Genomic DNA, 17,051 nt, shown 5'->3' with positions numbered 1-17,051 from the left:
TAATGTTTTCAAACTTATTCGTGGTGGGTTGAATTTCCATAGAAATTTTGAAATGATGGGAGTTCAATGAACCAAGCCAGGTGTAATTGATTTTTGGCGAGATTGTTATTTTAACAGTTCTATTCTTCCCATAAGTGATATGGGTAGGATGTGCCATCGTATGAGGTCTTCTTCAATTTTTTAAGTGAAAGTGATTGTCATAATGATACACAGCACAGCACACGGTGCACACAATGAAATATGTCCTCTACTTTGACCCATCATTCTTGGGCAGTGTGCAGCCATGGGCAGTGTGCAGCATGACAGGCGCCCGGGGAGCAGTGCGTGGGGATGGTACTTTGCTCAGTAGCACCTCGGCAGATCGAGATTCAAACCGGCAACCTTGTGATTACAGGGCTGCTTCCTTTACTGCTAGGACACCACTGTCCCCAAAAATAGTTTAATAGTGTCAAATCTGACAGGTTGGCAGAAACCTAGACCAACCACCTTCAAATCTAATATAATATCAGAAGTCCCACACCTTTCCCCCATCATCCCAACTACCAAATAACCAATGTATCAAATATTTTCTACACTGTATAAATGTCAGTGAGGGACACATCCGTATGGTATATTATAAACAGATAATATTGCTGTATGATTTGATGTACCTAAGATTTATATGAAAAAAATTCAAAATAGTTCAGAATACCTATGCATCAGATGTTTTTCATTCAACATGATTGAACCTGAAGAATGATTGTCATGCACTATATACACACACACAAATAAAACATGAGTGGACAGAAACTTGAGTGTAAAAAACATTTAATTTGCTTATCTGTATAGTTTAAAATCTTCCCCTAATATTTCACAACCTGTTTACAGCAAAAATAGCTTTAACCTGCGTTGATCCAAATTACATTCAAAGTGAGAGCCACATTGATAATTATCTATGACAAATCCTCTTTAACTTCCTCTGTAAGTGCAATATGAGAAGCGACTAAGAAGAAGTGGGATATGTAACTTCTGGAACGGGTTAGTTACTCTGAAGACTATCTGTAAAAAAAAAAAAGATAATTGAATCCACTTGTAGGCCAACAAAATTGTGTAGAAAATAACCAGCATAAATATACACTGTCCTTTAAAACAGAGTAATTTTCATTAACCTCAACATATGGGTAGAAGCAGTCTTCACCCAGGTTCTTCCAGTACTGTTCTGTCTCAAAGCGTATTTTATACACTCCAGGAATAAAAGAAGCTTCAGAAATAAGGCCAGGACAGCGTCCATCTGCATCTGTCAACCTTCATAAAATACATTTAAGAGGTAACATAGTGCAGGTCTAGAAACAGTGCAAAAATGTTTATGATAAGTATTAATAATGTCAATGTCATACCCGGTATTGAGCAGACTCCAGTTGCCTGTACTTTTGTCAACAAAGTGTAAGCTAAGTGCGATCTGGACTGCAGGAATACCAAGTCCAGTATTGAGCACATGTGTTGACAGGGGGCTTGAAGGAAGAGCTGCCATATCTGCACCCTGATACAGAAGAGAGCAATGAGGGAGCACATTAATTATAATATAAATTGAAACTGGAAACAATAGATTAATAGGTTCTATAACTACATTCAGATTGTTATCAAACTACATTCAGATTGGTAACATAATGTAAAATATCAGAAACTGTAGAAAATGGCTCACTACCTTGTTTGCAGTCAGTATATGATTACTGATGTGCAAAATGCGATGAGTTTTCATTTGCACTTGGCCAGTAGATAGGATTTATTTTCAAGGCTAAGAGAGAAAATGTATGCAAAGCATTTTTAATAACTAAATTTATGTGATAAACAGTAAAAAGTTGGCTAGTTTCCATAGCTTAAGAACAAATCATGTGAAATACACAGGCAACGTGACTGCCAATAAATATGATCATTTAAAATTGTATAATGTCAAGAAGCAAATAACCCAAAAATGTAAACAATCCATTACAAGATCTTATGTCCAACTTATGTCCAATATCAGTATTTTGTATGGAACATAATATTTTAAATCATTACTTACTCTGGAGCAAAACCAAGTTGACTGCACTGTAGATATGTTGCACTGGCAGCAATCTAAATATGTGTGTGAGCTGCAAAAGTATGGCCTTTCAGGGTAAATGACCTCACAGTGTTTCACCCTTCATGTCTCTGACTAAATCTAGCCATTTTCACCAAATTCAAATAAGTTTGTTTCATTTTAATTATTACCTAACAAAATCATTTTATTGACCACATGCTATGTTTTGTCTGTAATGTGTAAATACTTCAGAAATTTAAAATATTAGGAATTGTCTCTGTAGGCAAAATCTTTATTTTTAACTGAAAATGAACATAGCAATTGTTGCACTTTGAAGTTTTAAGTAAAGGGTGCATCTGTTATGTACCAACTTAATGAGTAGGTGATAGATAGAAACTGACATTTGCATGTTAGAAATGCGGCAGAGGGACGACTGATGGCAAATACAGGACCTCTGCAGAATCAGGGACCTTTGAACAACTCATTTTCACAATTTAGTTAATTTTATCTGTATTAGTATCTTTTTATTTGTTAACCTCTTTGTTAAAGCCAACTTCTTAATCCTGTTTTTTAGGCTTCCACATTTTAAATGTTTAACTGTGTTCCCCAGACCTATAGGTGAGGGCCCTTTTTTTTACCACAGCATTGCATGCTAAACTATAACTGGCACCACATTTTGAATGATTGCATGAGAGGCTTGCTGTTTGTGTGCGTGTGTGTGAGTGTGTGGTGGTACACAAGATTTTGGACAGAAACTCCTCCTTTTTTGATCCTTGCACCCATCCCTGGACCGCCTGGTGGGAACAAATAGGCAGTTCATTTTAATACAGAAGTACTTGGTGTTGTTGGTTTGCTTTAGGTAATAAATGTTTTACTTTGTCTGTATTTATGATACATAAAACAGTATCACTTATGGCACAAACAAATCTCTGCTCCACATGTTTTGTACAGTTTGGGATTTAATTCTCTGGTAAGATTTCCTGAGGGATTTTCCTCTGGTATTGTCGGGCACATTTTCATTTGTGACTTATGGGTGGGTGGCCCCGGTCAAATAATGTTTGAATTGGACCATACAATTAAGAATTTGTCACAAGAATTTGTGGCAAACTGTGCTTGAAGGTCCCATGATTTGAACATTTAACTTTGTGAGATTGTTTAACATTAATATGAGTTCCCCTAGCCTGTCTATGGCCCTGCAGTGGCTAGAAATGGAAAGTGCCTTGGTCATTCTGCTTCACCGTTCAGAGAGTGACAACTCAGATGGCCAGATCTGGAGTTTGGCCCCTTATGACGAAGCAATGCAGTTGCTCTGTGATTGGAAAAAAAAACAAAACGTTTTTTTTTAGTTCTGTCACGCGAGCCCATGAAGAACCAGTGGGTTAATTTTTTTATAGAAAAGTCCAGCAAACTGTGGTTGGTGAACAGTTTTGATGATGTCAGTTCCTTAAAGGCCTCCTCCTTGTCCCACCTCTCTCATCCTCATTAGCATTTAAAGCTACAACAACAACAAAATAATATTGGCAACGGCAAGTGCAGTGGCAACCAGCGGAGCTGGTACACAAAATCCTGCAGATGACGTGTGTCGCTGGCTTGGAATTAAAGTCCGCGCTGCAGGAGGGCCACCCCCACTTTGGGAAGCAGAGGGCCTGACATGGCAGATGTGGTTCAGAGCGCACCACCATGTCAGCACCATCTCCAGGCCTGGCAGGATCAGGCTGCTGTGAGGTAGATGATTTGGGCGTCAAGGGCAGTGCCTGCTGACGTGGCGAAGGAGGAAAAGGCAAGTACACATGGCAACAAGCAAAGGTAAAAGTAGCCGGTAGAGGCATTCATGTCTACGAATGGCACTCCTTTGTGTGTGAGATGGTGCAAGGGTTCTGCAATGCCTGTCCGCCAAGGTGACACTGAGGTGCCACTGAGCAAAGCACCATCCCCACACACTGCTCCACAGGCACCTGTCATGGCTGCCCGCTGCTCACTCAGGGTGATGGGTTAAATGCAGAGGACAAATTTCACTGGTACACCGTGTGCTGTGCTGCTGTGTATCACAAGTGATAATCACTTCACTTTCAAAACTTTCTTTCAATGTGCACAAAGTGCTTGATGATTCGCCTGTAATAGGAACCCCAAAAATGCTCTGAGTTGAGTTGGACATTCAGGTTGAGGCCAATTGGCTACTTTGTCTGTGTTAGAAGGGTCAGGTTGGACACCTTCGTGAGACACATGATGGCCTAAGAAAGAAACAGAGGACCATGCCAGATGATGTTCGGATGGTTTCAGCTGGAGACCAGCCACTCTGAACCGGCCAAAGACATCACGCAGGTGCTCCTCAAAATCTTTACTGTAGACAATAATGTCATCTAAAAAGATTAAACAAGGGCTGTTCGATTCCTCAATAATGCCATGTTCCCAGAGCTTGGCAACTTCCTGCTTTAATATGGCGTGAGTGGCAGGTGATGTACGGTAAGGACTCAGTTTAATAAGGGTGTCATCGCCAGTTCTGATGCTGTGCATGGTGAGGTCTGTGTGACCATAATCATGAGTGTGAGTATTCAGATAAAAGGTGTTTCAAGGTGTGAGAGTTCAGAGTCAGTCAAGCATGTGTCCTGAGAGACCGCATAAGGAACAAAACCCTGGGACGCACTTGCAGACATGTTTGGAGCGGGGGGACAAGTTGTTGCATGGGGAGTGGACACTGGAATTGCTGGGGAGGATGACCGGAGGTGCTTGGGCTGTGAGAGGGAGGCAGAAGGTGAGTGGGAAGGGGAGTGGAGCAGGAGGGGAGCTCTGGCTCCATGTAGAGCAGCCGGGAAGGAGGGCTGAACAGGCTGAGGGCCCGTGCACACCGCACACGCCGCCATCTTCATGCCTAAATACAAACAAAGGTTTAAACAGGAAGTTCTGGTTCAGAGGGAGGTGGCACACTGGACAAACCAATCGGTGGCCGCTCTTCAGGACACACTGGATGACGCAGACTGAGGCATGTTCCAAAGCACTTCCAGTAGCATTAGTGAGTTTGCAGAAGCAGTTGTGGGCTTCATAGGGAAACTGATGGACGACACCGTTCAGAAAACGATCGTCAGAACGTTTCCCAATCAGAAGCCGAGAGTGGATAAAACCATCTGCAACCTATAACACGGGGCTTGCTTCCGGGGACATGGAACCATACAAGGTTGCGTCATACAGCGTCAGCAAAGTGGTGAAGGAGGCGAAGCAGCGCTACGGGAAGAAACTGGAGTCACAACTCGAACAGAGTGACTCTAAGAGCCTGTGGCAGGGACTAAGGACAATAACGGACTACAAAGCACCAACGTCTCTGGCAGACGAGCTAAATACGTTCTATGCTCGCTTCGAGGCTGTAGCTAAAGACGCTAGCGATGCTATGGCTAGCGGCTCCAACAGCTGCAGACAGGAGGACACTGCCAGCACCGAGAACGTGTTCGTCATTACCGAGCATGACACGAGGAGAGCCTTCAAGAGAGTGAACACCAGGAAAGCAGCAGGACCAGACGGCTTCTCGGGGAGAATCCTCAGAGCCTGCGCAGACCAGCTAGCACCTGTGTTCACAGAGATATTCAACCTCTCTCTATCTCAGTCGGTGATCCCCACATGCTTCAAGGAGTCAATCATTGTTCCGGTCCCGAAGAAACCCCATCCTGCCTCCCTGTAGCACTCACCTCAGTAGTGATGAAGATCTTTGAACGGCTGGTCAGAGACTTCATCATTTATTCATTACCAGACACACTTGACCCACTACAGTTTGCTTACCGTCCCAACCGATCCACAGACGACGCCATCTCATATCTCCACAGGGCACTCACCCACCTGGACACTCGGAAGGGAAATTATGTTAAATTGCTTTTCATTGACTATAGTTCAGCATTTAACACAATACAATACCACAAGCATTTCCACACTCACCACCAAGCTGGAGCACCTGGGAATCAGCTCATCTTTCTGTCAGTGGATCTCCAACTTCCTAACCGGGAGACCACAGGCAGTAAGGACGGGCGGACATGTCTCAGCCTCCATCACTCTCAGCACTCGAGCCCCCCAGGGTTGTGTTTTGAGCCCCCTGTTGTACTTGGGGAGAAAAGAGTAAAAACTCTACACACAAAAGCACTGTAGTCAAACCACTCCAACTTGATGTTACCTAACAGAAAGAGGCATGGCACAATAGAGGTTAAAAGATGAACAGTTTCTAATGTATTAACACCAGTAAATTATTATTGTAGTTACATGTGAATATTGTATGTAAAAAAGGTACCAATGTTACAGAGAAAACCAAAATGAAAGACAGGTGGAAAGATAGAAAAGGACAGCAAAGCCTAAACCAAGTTTCAGAGACATCACCTGATCCAGGAGAAAAATGGGAGGAGAGCAAAGACCCGTTGGAAAAAAGCTGAGAAAGAAAGTAATTCCCTTTATTAGGGAATTAATAACTCTGCAAATTTGCACAGACTAACTGAGCCCAATCAACAACTGTGGCCAGAAAAATAAATAAAAATCCTGCTTGTTGTCATGTTATTAGAGAATTACACCTTTATCACTAAAAGTTATTGTTTGAGATTATGGCACTGTTGAGGTGTTCAGAGAGAAAAACAGTTTCACATAAATATAAACATAAATCCTAAACATTTTGATCATACTGAACATGAATTTAAACTGTAAACTATGAATTTTAACAGTGCAATTTCCAATCCCTGATCAGTTATTATCAAATTGTTCACCGTGGGACATGGTTTATGATGTTCAATGTAATCTAAAATGTCCCAAATCTTGGTTATTACTGTTTACAATTTGGTTTGTGAGTTCATCTATTGTGCCAGCCATATCTACATGCCACATTGTAAGTGATACAGTTATTAGTCCATGTTCATTTTATACCTTGTCGGAGTTGATCTGGATTTAGAAATGCCTCGGTTTCTACAGTCCCGGGCTTTTTTAGGATATGTAGATCCTTTTTATTTAAATTAAAGCACAGAGATTCTATTCATCACTATGCAGTAAAATTCACATAAAAAAAGATTTACGGTCGCAGATCCACATCCGAACAAAGGTATCATGTCGGGATCACCATTTGTAAAAACTGGGGAGAACAGAGTAAAAAACTCTCTGACTGTACAGCCGCTACAAACTCCACCACCATCATCAAGTTTGCTGACGACACTGTCATGGTGGGCCTGATCTATGACAAGATGAGATGGCCTACCTGGAGGAGGTTGGAAATCTGGATAATTGGTGCCAGAGGAACAATCTCCACCTGAACATCAGCAAGACAAAGGAGTTAATAGTGGACTTCAGTACCAAGCAGGAAAGGACCTACCAGACCCCTGTCATCAACAGGAGCCCAGTGGAGAGAGTGGGAAGCTTCCAATACCTCGGTGTTAACATCATGGACTCTTCTCTCTGCTGCAATCAGGGAAGCGCTTCCACTCCTTGAAGTCCAACACAGAGAGAACGAGGAGCTCCTCAACCACAACACTACATAGAACTCCTATACACTCCAGCGCTTTCACTTTCAATCACTCTGGACTCTTTGCACTAACTCACTATGCACAAAATAACTTTGCAGAAAATCACTTTGCACAAAATCTCTGCTCTTTTACTATTGTTGGAAAATGTATATAAGTTATCATGCAATTACCTTTTATTACCTTTTTGACATTTATATCTCACATGTATTAAACTGTATTAATCTTTTTAATATGCGCACTATACTTAATCATTAGTCTCTTGGATGAGAAACTGGTGGGCTAAAGGTTGTTTGCAGAACAGAATGACCGTGACTTGATAAGAGGAGGCCTGCAGCCACAGAGAAGCAAGAAAACAAGAAGACCTTGCGATGGAGCGTCTACCAAGAGACAACCCTACATGCAAATTATAAGCTTATTTGGTGTGATCCTGTGATGAATGTACCGCCCTTTATTAAATAAAAAGAGAGGAAGCGGAAGAGACGGCAGAGCTTTTGGAGGCATGATCGTCTCTGATCACTCTCCTTGCAAGTAACAAGAGCTCAACTGCTTCGTGTCATATCTCTCTGTGTCAGGATTGCCTGCAGCTGGGCTCCACACCGGAATGCAATCCTGACGCCCCATAAATGCCGGAAGTTTTCGCCCGTTCGGGGTCGCTGGCATTTTCGTGAACTTCAGTTGGTAACACTGCTTATAATTTGAGTTCTGGCAATCGCCACACGCCTACGGGTTAGTTTCAGTTCGTTATTTAAGTTAAATCGTTTTCGGCCACCGCGCCGCTGTTTATTTGTATTTCTTTATTGTTTGTATTAATAAAACCCCGTTCCCAGCATGTCAAACCTCTGCGCTTCCTTCCCCCGTAAGTCCGTAGTCGTGACAGAATGCCAGCGACCCACCCAAAAGCGCAGAGGTGGAAAGCAGAGGAGAAGAAACGCCGCGAAGGACGCAGCCCGGCGCGGCGAACGCGGACGCCAGGGGAGAGACGCGCCGCCCGTTCTGGTGGAGCGTTTTCTCCCCGAGAAGCCGTGGTACGCGGCGCCGCGTGATGACGTCACCCCCGGGAAACTCCGCGAAACCCGGAAGCGACAACGTCGGCGGGAGAGTGGGCGGAGCGAGGACGTTGGCGTCGGCAGCAGCGAGGAAGTGACTTGGGCAGCGAGCGCAGAAGATGCGACCCCCACGATCTTCGCCATGTCGAGCCAAGAACTCTGCGCTCTGCTGGCCAGGCTCCCCGTGGACTGGGACGACACGGACGACGACGAGAGCACGGGAGACGAGAGTTGGGCTCCGCCCATCGCGCCAGTCTGCGATCGTCGCAAGGTCCGTGGGGACCCACGTCACTTCCAGGGGGGTGAGAAGCGGCAACAACAACAACGGCGGCGTTCCTCCAGCGAGGAGGTGGGCAGCCTCCAGCCCGAATGGCCAGAGTACTGCCCATGGGAGCTTATCGCGCCATGGGTCCAGGATGTCCGCAGGGTGGACGACCCTCGGAGTCACCGGTGGGAGGACACGGATGACGAAAGCGATGATGACGTGGATTTTCGGTGGGCGGTCGGTGCCGGGATGGCTCCGCCCAGCGTGCGCGTCCGAGATCATCGCGGCGTCCGTGATGACCCATGTGACTTCCAGGGGTACAAGGTGGACACGGACGACGACCAGGATGACGCCGTTTGGGCAGTCGGTGCCGGGATGGCTCCGCCCATCGCGCCCATCCAGGAGCGTCACGAGGTCCGTGGAGACCCACGTCCCTCCCAGCAGTGTGAGGAAAGCTGGTGGAAGAGGGCGACGGGAGGTCGCCAGCCAGCAACTGCGCTGCCGGGACTGCCTCGCAGGGAATCCTCCATTCCTGCTCCAGTCGCCGACCCGCCTTCCCTCTGCCCGGACGTTCCCCAGCAAAATGGCAGCGCAGCACCAGCGCCCACACCTGCTGGAGAAGACGTCCACCCCCCTCCACACCACACACCTACCACCATCTCCAGCGACGTGCCCAGCCCAGTGTGGGACCGCCCAATTGTCCCGGGACCCTTCAGTGGGGCAGCAGACACAGACGAGATCACTACCATCCTCACGTGTCTGACTGGATCAGCATGGGGCTGGAGCACAACCCTCTGGCAGCAGGGAGAGACAGACAGGAGTTTTCGGGACTTCCAACAGAGACTGAGGGCGGAGTTTGATCGGCCTGAGCCAGGGATCGAACTCTGCCCCTCCACCACATCCAGTGCCAGTCAGGATCCGGGGCAAGAAGACCCAGCACTGGTGGGCGACGAGAAGGTCGCTCCTCCCGAGATCCTGGCTGTGCCCCCTGAGGAGGTCCCGGAGAGCCCAGAGAGGGAGCCAGACGACCCTCTCTTCTGTCTGTCTCTGTCTGTGTGTGTCTGTGTGGCATATGTGTCCGTATGTCGCCCCCACTTCCCCTCTTTGTGTCCACCAGATGGCGACCCAGCCGCGGAGCCGAACCCCAGGGAGGAGGTTCCTGACCCGAATGTGCTGGTCCAAGGCGAGGTGGACAAGCCCCAAGGTACCCCTAAGTCCAGCCGGGGGGGGTGCTCCCCCAAAGAATTTTTTGGGGGGGTGCAGTTCGGGTTGGGGACTCCTCCTGAGGGGAGGGGAGGTGGGGAAGCGATGGAGCTGGGTCCTCCGGTAGCCAGTGAGGAGGGCGGGCCAGGCATGGGCCTGCGTCTGCCTCCAGAGGGATGGAGCGCCATAGAGCCCCCGGGTAGGCATGGGGACCCAGCTGGGACAGGCAGGAAGAGGGCCTGCTTGTCCCAACGGACGCAGAAGGGGCTAGCCGGATGGTCTGGCAATGCCCCCCCCTTGGCACCAGGGCCGTGCAGCGAGAGGGGCTGCATAGTCCCAGAAGGCACCAGCCTGGGGTGCCTGGAACAGTTGCCGGAGGCTCTGGGACAATCTCCCTGCGCGGTGCAGGGGGTGACACTAGACGTGTCAGAGGGGACATGTGGAGACAGGGCCCACACGTACCCAGATGGATCGGCCCTGATTATTGTGTGCAGGTACGGGAGTCCGGGGCCGCCATGCGGGACCACGCCGGGGAGCCAGGCCGAGGGTCCGGGGCCGCCATGCGGGACCACGCCGGGGAGCCAGGCCGAGGGTCCGGGGCCGCCATGCGGGACCACGCCGGGGAGCCAGGCCGAGGGTCCGGGGCAGTCATGCGGGACCACGCCGGGGAGCCAGGCCGAGGGTCCGGGGCCGCCATGCGGGACCACGCCGGGGAGCCAGGCCGAGGGTCCGGGGCCGCCAAGCGGGACCACGCCGGGGAGCCAGGCCGAGGGTCCGGGGCCGCCAAGCGGGACCACGCCGGGGAGCCAGGCCGAGGGTCCGGGGCCGCCAAGCCTGACCCCGCCGGGGAGCCAGCCCGAGGCACCGGGGCCGCCACGCCTGACCACGCCGGGGAGCCAGCCCGAGGGACCGGGGCCGCCACGCCTGACCACGCCGGGGAGCCAGCCCGAGGGACCGGGGCCGCCACGCCTGACCACGCCGGGGAGCCAGCCCGAGGGACCGGGGCCGCCACGCCTGACCACGCCGGGGAGCCAGCCCGAGGGACCGGGGCCGCCACGCCTGACCACGCCGGGGAGCCAGCCCGAGGGACCGGGGCCGCCACGCCTGACCACGCCGGGGAGCCAGCCCGAAGGACCGGGTCCTCCAAGGGGAGGATACAGCAGGGCAGGAGCCCTGTGGTTGCCGCCGTCCGCCCCGCCGCCTCCACTGATGGTACTGTTGGGGCTCCGAGGACGTAGCCCTTGGAGGGGGGGCTCTGTCAGGATTGCCTGCAGCTGGGCTCCACACCGGAATGCAATCCTGACGCCCCATAAATGCCGGAAGTTTTCGCCCGTTCGGGGTCGCTGGCATTTTCGTGAACTTCAGTTGGTAACACTGCTTATAATTTGAGTTCTGGCAATCGCCACACGCCTACGGGTTAGTTTCAGTTCGTTATTTAAGTTAAATCGTTTTCGGCCACCGCGCCGCTGTTTATTTGTATTTCTTTATTGTTTGTATTAATAAAACCCCGTTCCCAGCATGTCAAACCTCTGCGCTTCCTTCCCCCGTAAGTCCGTAGACGTGACACTCTGATTATAAGTGTTGGATAAAACGGATAACTCAAACAACTATTTGCACAATATCACTGCTCTTTTTACTATGTATGTGACAAATAAAATTTGAATTTGACAACCTAAACCTACTTGCTGCGCAGTAAGTCTTTGTTGTTTATTTCTTTTTGGTTCTTAGAGTTTCACCCTATGTGTGCCTCTCTGCTACCTCATTCCATCAACCTCCAAGACCATCGACACTCTCCCATTTCTACACAGGCCGAACATCAGAACGGGGAGTTCACAACAACAGAACCATGTAAAGTCTCCTTATGACAATGATTATCTGTACTGACCCTTGTGTGTTTGATTCTACCACTTCTTTATTTCCCCTTTCATTTCTTTATTTTGTTATGCAATTTTATTTCTTACTTGTGCTATGTTCTATTATTGATTATACTGGATTCTATAAAAAAAATCTCTTTGTGGCTGTAGTGTGTAAAGTTACAAATGCTTATTAGACAAAATGCAGCACATTTTAGCCTGCCCTTGTGTCACATGGAAGAGCCAGCTGGAGGTCATGCAAAGTCAGGTGGTTGCTCAGAACATGTTCCACAGCTCAACCCAAACAAAGGCCTTTTTGTATTTGTGTACAAAATTCCCCATTCTGTGAAGACAAAGACTGAACCATATTTATGTCAGATATTTTATGCAGTTTATTACCAATGACAAAGAATGTAAGACAAGGGTTGACATCAATTCATTTTGTTTTACCTTGCCATTAATTTACTGTTTTCTCTTCAATCTTGTAACTCAGTCACTGGCAAAAATACTAAATATGTTTCTTGCATTGAATTCTTCAAAATGGTTTCATCTTAGTCTCCATACCACCACAGAGTAGGTGCATCTAAACTTTTGACTGGTGGTGTTGTCACGTCCGTGCCGGCTCCGCCCAACACGCTCACCCTTCCCAGAGTATTAGACTGTGTGTCCGTGTCTGCGTGTCATGTCGTGTAGCCGCGGGTGCCCTGGTAAGTCCCAATTCCCTTATGTGCACTGGGCAGGTCTCGTATCACAGTCCTGGGTCATGGGTTCCTCAACACGTTCCCTCTCCAGGCTCCTTCGGCACGGCTAGTGATCCTCATGGGCTAACGAGCGTCAGGTGCGGCTGGTTTAGTCTAATTTAGTCATTATAAAAGACCCGCGTAATCCAGAGTCTACAGAGCGATTCTCCAACGCGACTACCGGAGTCTGATCCCCTTTGTGTCTGTAAAGCATGTTTGTTTGTGCAACGCCACAGACCCCTGCGGAGTCTCACGATCCTGCCTGGCCGTTTATGCAGGAGCGCTCGTGAGCGTAAGCCGACCGTAAACCGACGAGCGCCGCACCAGCCCGAGGGTTGAGTGGGACTCCGCCCCTTCCCTCGGTTCAGCGCAAGGCGCGGTGGTTTTGTTTATTGGACTTTTGATCTCTTTTCCCTGACGTTTTTTTTAGTTTTCTCGTGAATAAACTGCTTTCCCCCTGACACCCTGCCATCCGTCATTCTTCCCAAACAAGACTCGTGACAGGTGTATCTGAACTTTAAAGCTGAACAGAAATGATAGCAAAAAATGCATAGTTGAATTCAACAATCTATGTTCGATGGCAAAAAGTCAAGTTGAACCATACAGTATCAGAAAGTGGAAACACTCCATTAAAAAGTTAATAATCACAAAAAAACTGCTAAGTGTGGATATGAGATCTGCTCATAATTTAGACATTTAACAGATAACATTTTGAAAAACTTTTGTGGTGTCTCTCATACATTTTCCATCATTGTAAGATTGCTGAAAAACATAATTGTCATGCTGATAGCAAGGAGAAGAGCGAGTGTCACAGAATACATAAAAAACCCAATTGCAGAGAGGGTGAGTATTCATTCTGTGGACAAGAATCAGCCAATGCTGCAACACAACACCTTTGTGCCCATTCACGTAAGTGCATGGTGCGGTCAAGATGAATGGTATGGGAAGAAGAGATGAGGAGAAGAAGGGATAAAGGATAAGGCTTACTTGATTCGTTGGTTGAGGAATTGTCGAAGGGAATCTACATCAATGACAGAGCGCCGAGCACCTATTTGACCAGTCACATGCCAATCTGTCCCTTAAAATAAATACAAAATATACAAAGTTTAATGCTAAAATAAATACAATAATTATTAAGTAATATGTATAACCCAGCTACTGGGGACACAAGTGCATTTGTTGGTAACGGTCCCAAGTAAATTGGGAGGATTGCATCAGGAAGAGCATCCAATGTAATACTTTTGCCAAGTCTTTGTGAAGACAACCAAACCAGTTGGTCCACTGTGGTGACGCCTAACAGGATAATACATTCACAGCATTTATCAGACGCCTTTATCCAGAAGCCGATGAAAGAAGAAGGAGAAGATTTAGCAATACATCACCTGAAAAACAAGGGTTACAATCTTTTATTGCGTTGTTTCTTTGACACCGCAAACAGGAACCTGATTCTGCTGGATTTTCAACTGAATGTTATTTGTTTCTTTGTCACCCTTTCCCATGTAAATACCTTTGCCTGTTGCACCATTGCCACAGTCTCTGTCACCCTGTTCTTATCCCACTATCCTGGGCTTGGTACCAGCACTAATAAATAAATTTATGTGTGCGTCCCCAGTGGCTGGGTGAAATAGCAACCACAGCAATAAATATAAACAAGGACCATAGACATACCAATCACATCCATGAATCAGAAACTATACTTAAGTACTGCCAATAGTCATACCAGATGCAATAAACTGCAAATACATCTTTGCATCCTTTTGTTTTAAATCAACATATCTGTTGAACATTAGACTGCCATAAATAGGGTGATACAGCTTTAACAGCACACAGATGAAAATCATTGTGATTTGTGTGTAGATTTACCTATCCCTCACAAAATACAGGGGGTGGCACTCCCATTTGAAGCATGTCACCTCTCTATTCTCTCTTGTCAATCCTGAAGAGGCTTGGAATTCAGAGCTCAGCATGGAAGTGGTTTGCTTCCTACCTTGATGAGCGATCTTACCAAGTGACTTGGAAAGGATCCACCTCTGCCTCATGTAGACTCTCCACTGGTGTCCCTCTACACGAGATCACTTGGTGAGGTCATTTCCTCACATGGATTATCCTACCACTGCTATGCCGACGACACACAACTCTTCTTCTCTTTTCCTCCCTCTGATCTACATGCTGCTTCCAAAATCTCTGCATGTCTAACCGACATCTCATCTTGGATGGCAGCCCATCACCTCAAACTCAATCCCACCAAAACTGAACTAATATTCATTCCAGCAGATTCGTCACCACATCAGGATCTGGCTATTTACCTGGACAACTCACAGCTCTCTCCTTCTACAACAGCTCGCAACCTTGGAGTAACAATAGACAACCGACTCTCCTTCTCGACTCACATCAGCCACCTTTCCCGCTCATGTAGACTCCTTCTCTACAATATCAGACGAATCTGCCCTCATCTGTCAACCCAGGCCACCCAGCTACTGGTTCAGTCCTTAGTAATCTAATGACTGGTCTACTGCAACTCCCTTCTAGCTGGTCTACCTCTAAGTACCATCCGACCTCTACAACTCATACAAAATGCAGCAGCACGACTGATCTTCAACCTTCCCAAATTCTTCCACACCACCTCTCTGCTACGTTCCCTCCACTGGCTCCCAATAGCTGCACGCATCAGTTTCAAAATACTGATGCTGGCCTACAAAGCCAAACAAAGAGTAGCCCCATCCTACCTCACAGCCCTTATTACACCTCGCACTGCACCTCGTATACTCCGAGCCTCCAGTACTGCTCACCTGGTCCCCCCATCGGTAAAAGTAAAAGGAAGACATTCATCTAGACTCTTCTCCGTCTTGGTGGTGGAATGAACTTCCCCTCAAGGTCAGAACAGCTCAGTCACTGAGTGACTCAGTGACCTTCCGCTTCCGACCTCTCCGCTCAAGACCTTCCTCTTTAAAGAATATTTAGATGAACTTGTAACTCTTATTTTCAAACTTGTGTACAGAATCTACAACAGAGTGAATAAAAAGGTTGTATTCGTAGTTGGGGTCCTAATGAACCGGAACTGATCACTTCATCGATGGTAACTTGAAAGCACGTTGTAAGTCACTCTGTATAAGAGCGTCTGCCAAATGCCTTAAATGTAGGGCTGTAACTAACGATTATTTTAATAATCAATTAATCTAAAAAAAAAAAAAAAAAAAGGGAAGTGATTGTCACATGATACACAGCAGCACAGCACACAGTGCACACAGTGAAATTTGTCCTCTGCATTTAACCCATCACCCTGAGTGAGCAGTGGGCAGCCATGACAGGCGCCCGGGGAGCAGTGTGTGGGGACGGTGCTTTGCTCAGTGGCACCTCAGTGGCACCTTGACAGATCGGGATTTGAACCGGCAACCTTCTGATTACGGGGCCATTTCCTTAACCGCTAGGCCACCACTGCCCCAGGCCACCACTGCCCCATAATCTGTCGATTATTTTTTTTATTAATCTTTAGAAAGTGCACACACATGTTGCTCCTTGAGCTGTTATAATAATAATAATAAGATAAAATAAAATAAAAATGGACTAACACAAAAAACATACACATGTATTCTTTACATCTGCCAAATATATAGACTTTTTTTTTTTTAAATAAAGTGCCACCTGAGCTGCCAGAACAATAAATAATTTATAAAAAAAATAAAGAACAATACAAATCAGAAGATGCAGATGCACACACTCGCAGACGCACACACTCACAAACTCTCACACTGACACACACACAGACACACAGACTTAATCTCTCTCTCTCAAAATCGCTTATTCATTAAATTATTAACATCAATGTAGTGCAAGGTTCATTTATACACCACATTTAAGATGACCAAGTGCTAGTAAATAACTTTAAAAAAAAAAAAAAAATTAAATTAAACTAAAAAATATATTTGTCAATAATAACCTATATGGGACCATACATCAAATACCCTGTAGCGTTAGCACTCGTTTAAGTTTACGCTTTTGACCAAAGCAACTGGCATTTGTAAGGATTTGTAGAGAACTATAAATAATGAACAATTAAAAAAAATTTCAGACAAGGACATATTATTTTTTAGAATTAATATGAAAGAATAACATCGTTTTACCTTGCTTATTTGGACAAATTTGTCAAGAACGGCAATATATAGAGGTGTCAGAACAGAAGCTGTGCCTTTCCTATGGGGTGGACAGATGCTCTTGTCTGTAACATGAATAACGTTATTTGTTGAACACAAAATTTGCTAACTTACTTATGAAATACTATGCCTTGATATTTCGTTATTACAGCCGTACGCGGCGCATAAGTCCGGTATCTACCGTCAGAGAAGTGTGGTTGAAGGAGCTTGAAACCCCGTCCAAATATGGCGGCGGTAATTAAGCATACTGACAGGCTGAATGCGATATCTAGTGTTTA

At 46.7% G+C, this 17,051-nt stretch overlaps 1 protein-coding gene and 1 long non-coding RNA gene across 2 annotated transcripts; both read right to left on the bottom strand.

Annotated features, from left to right (window-relative positions):
* Positions 1 to 843: 843 nt before the first annotated feature.
* Positions 844 to 5,331, bottom strand: uraha (urate (5-hydroxyiso-) hydrolase a). Its single transcript, XM_028956653.1, has 5 exons — positions 2,042 to 5,331; positions 1,685 to 1,774; positions 1,377 to 1,519; positions 1,149 to 1,284; positions 844 to 1,038 (listed from the first exon to the last, which is right to left on the bottom strand). Exons 2-5 carry the CDS (start codon positions 1,736 to 1,738, stop codon positions 949 to 951), a joined length of 423 nt encoding a protein of 140 aa, XP_028812486.1. The 5' UTR covers positions 1,739 to 1,774; positions 2,042 to 5,331; the 3' UTR covers positions 844 to 948.
* A 2,087-nt stretch (positions 5,332 to 7,418) lies between these two features.
* LOC114766015 (uncharacterized) lies at positions 7,419 to 16,967 on the bottom strand. Its single transcript, XR_003742737.1, has 4 exons — positions 16,955 to 16,967; positions 16,744 to 16,838; positions 13,610 to 13,700; positions 7,419 to 7,476 (listed from the first exon to the last, which is right to left on the bottom strand). It is a non-coding gene; the product is annotated as an uncharacterized LOC114766015 (long non-coding RNA).
* Between the last annotated feature and the right edge of the window lie 84 nt (positions 16,968 to 17,051).

This window comes from Denticeps clupeoides, chromosome 16 (assembly GCF_900700375.1).
Source record: "Denticeps clupeoides chromosome 16, fDenClu1.1, whole genome shotgun sequence".
NCBI classification, from domain to species: Eukaryota; Metazoa; Chordata; class Actinopteri; order Clupeiformes; family Denticipitidae; genus Denticeps; species Denticeps clupeoides.
This window is presented reverse-complemented; position numbering and strand designations above follow the sequence as displayed.

Coding starts and splice junctions, on each gene's coding strand:
- uraha (XM_028956653.1), bottom strand. CDS start 1,738: ATGAAAACTCATCGCATTTTGCACATCAGTAATCATATACTGACTGCA. Junction 1,285..1,376: donor TGGAGTCTGCTCAATACCGG/GTATGACATTGA, acceptor TATTTTATGAAG/GTTGACAGATGCAGATGGAC. Junction 1,039..1,148: donor GCTTCTACCCATATGTTGAG/GTTAATGAAAAT, acceptor TTTTTTTTACAG/ATAGTCTTCAGAGTAACTAA.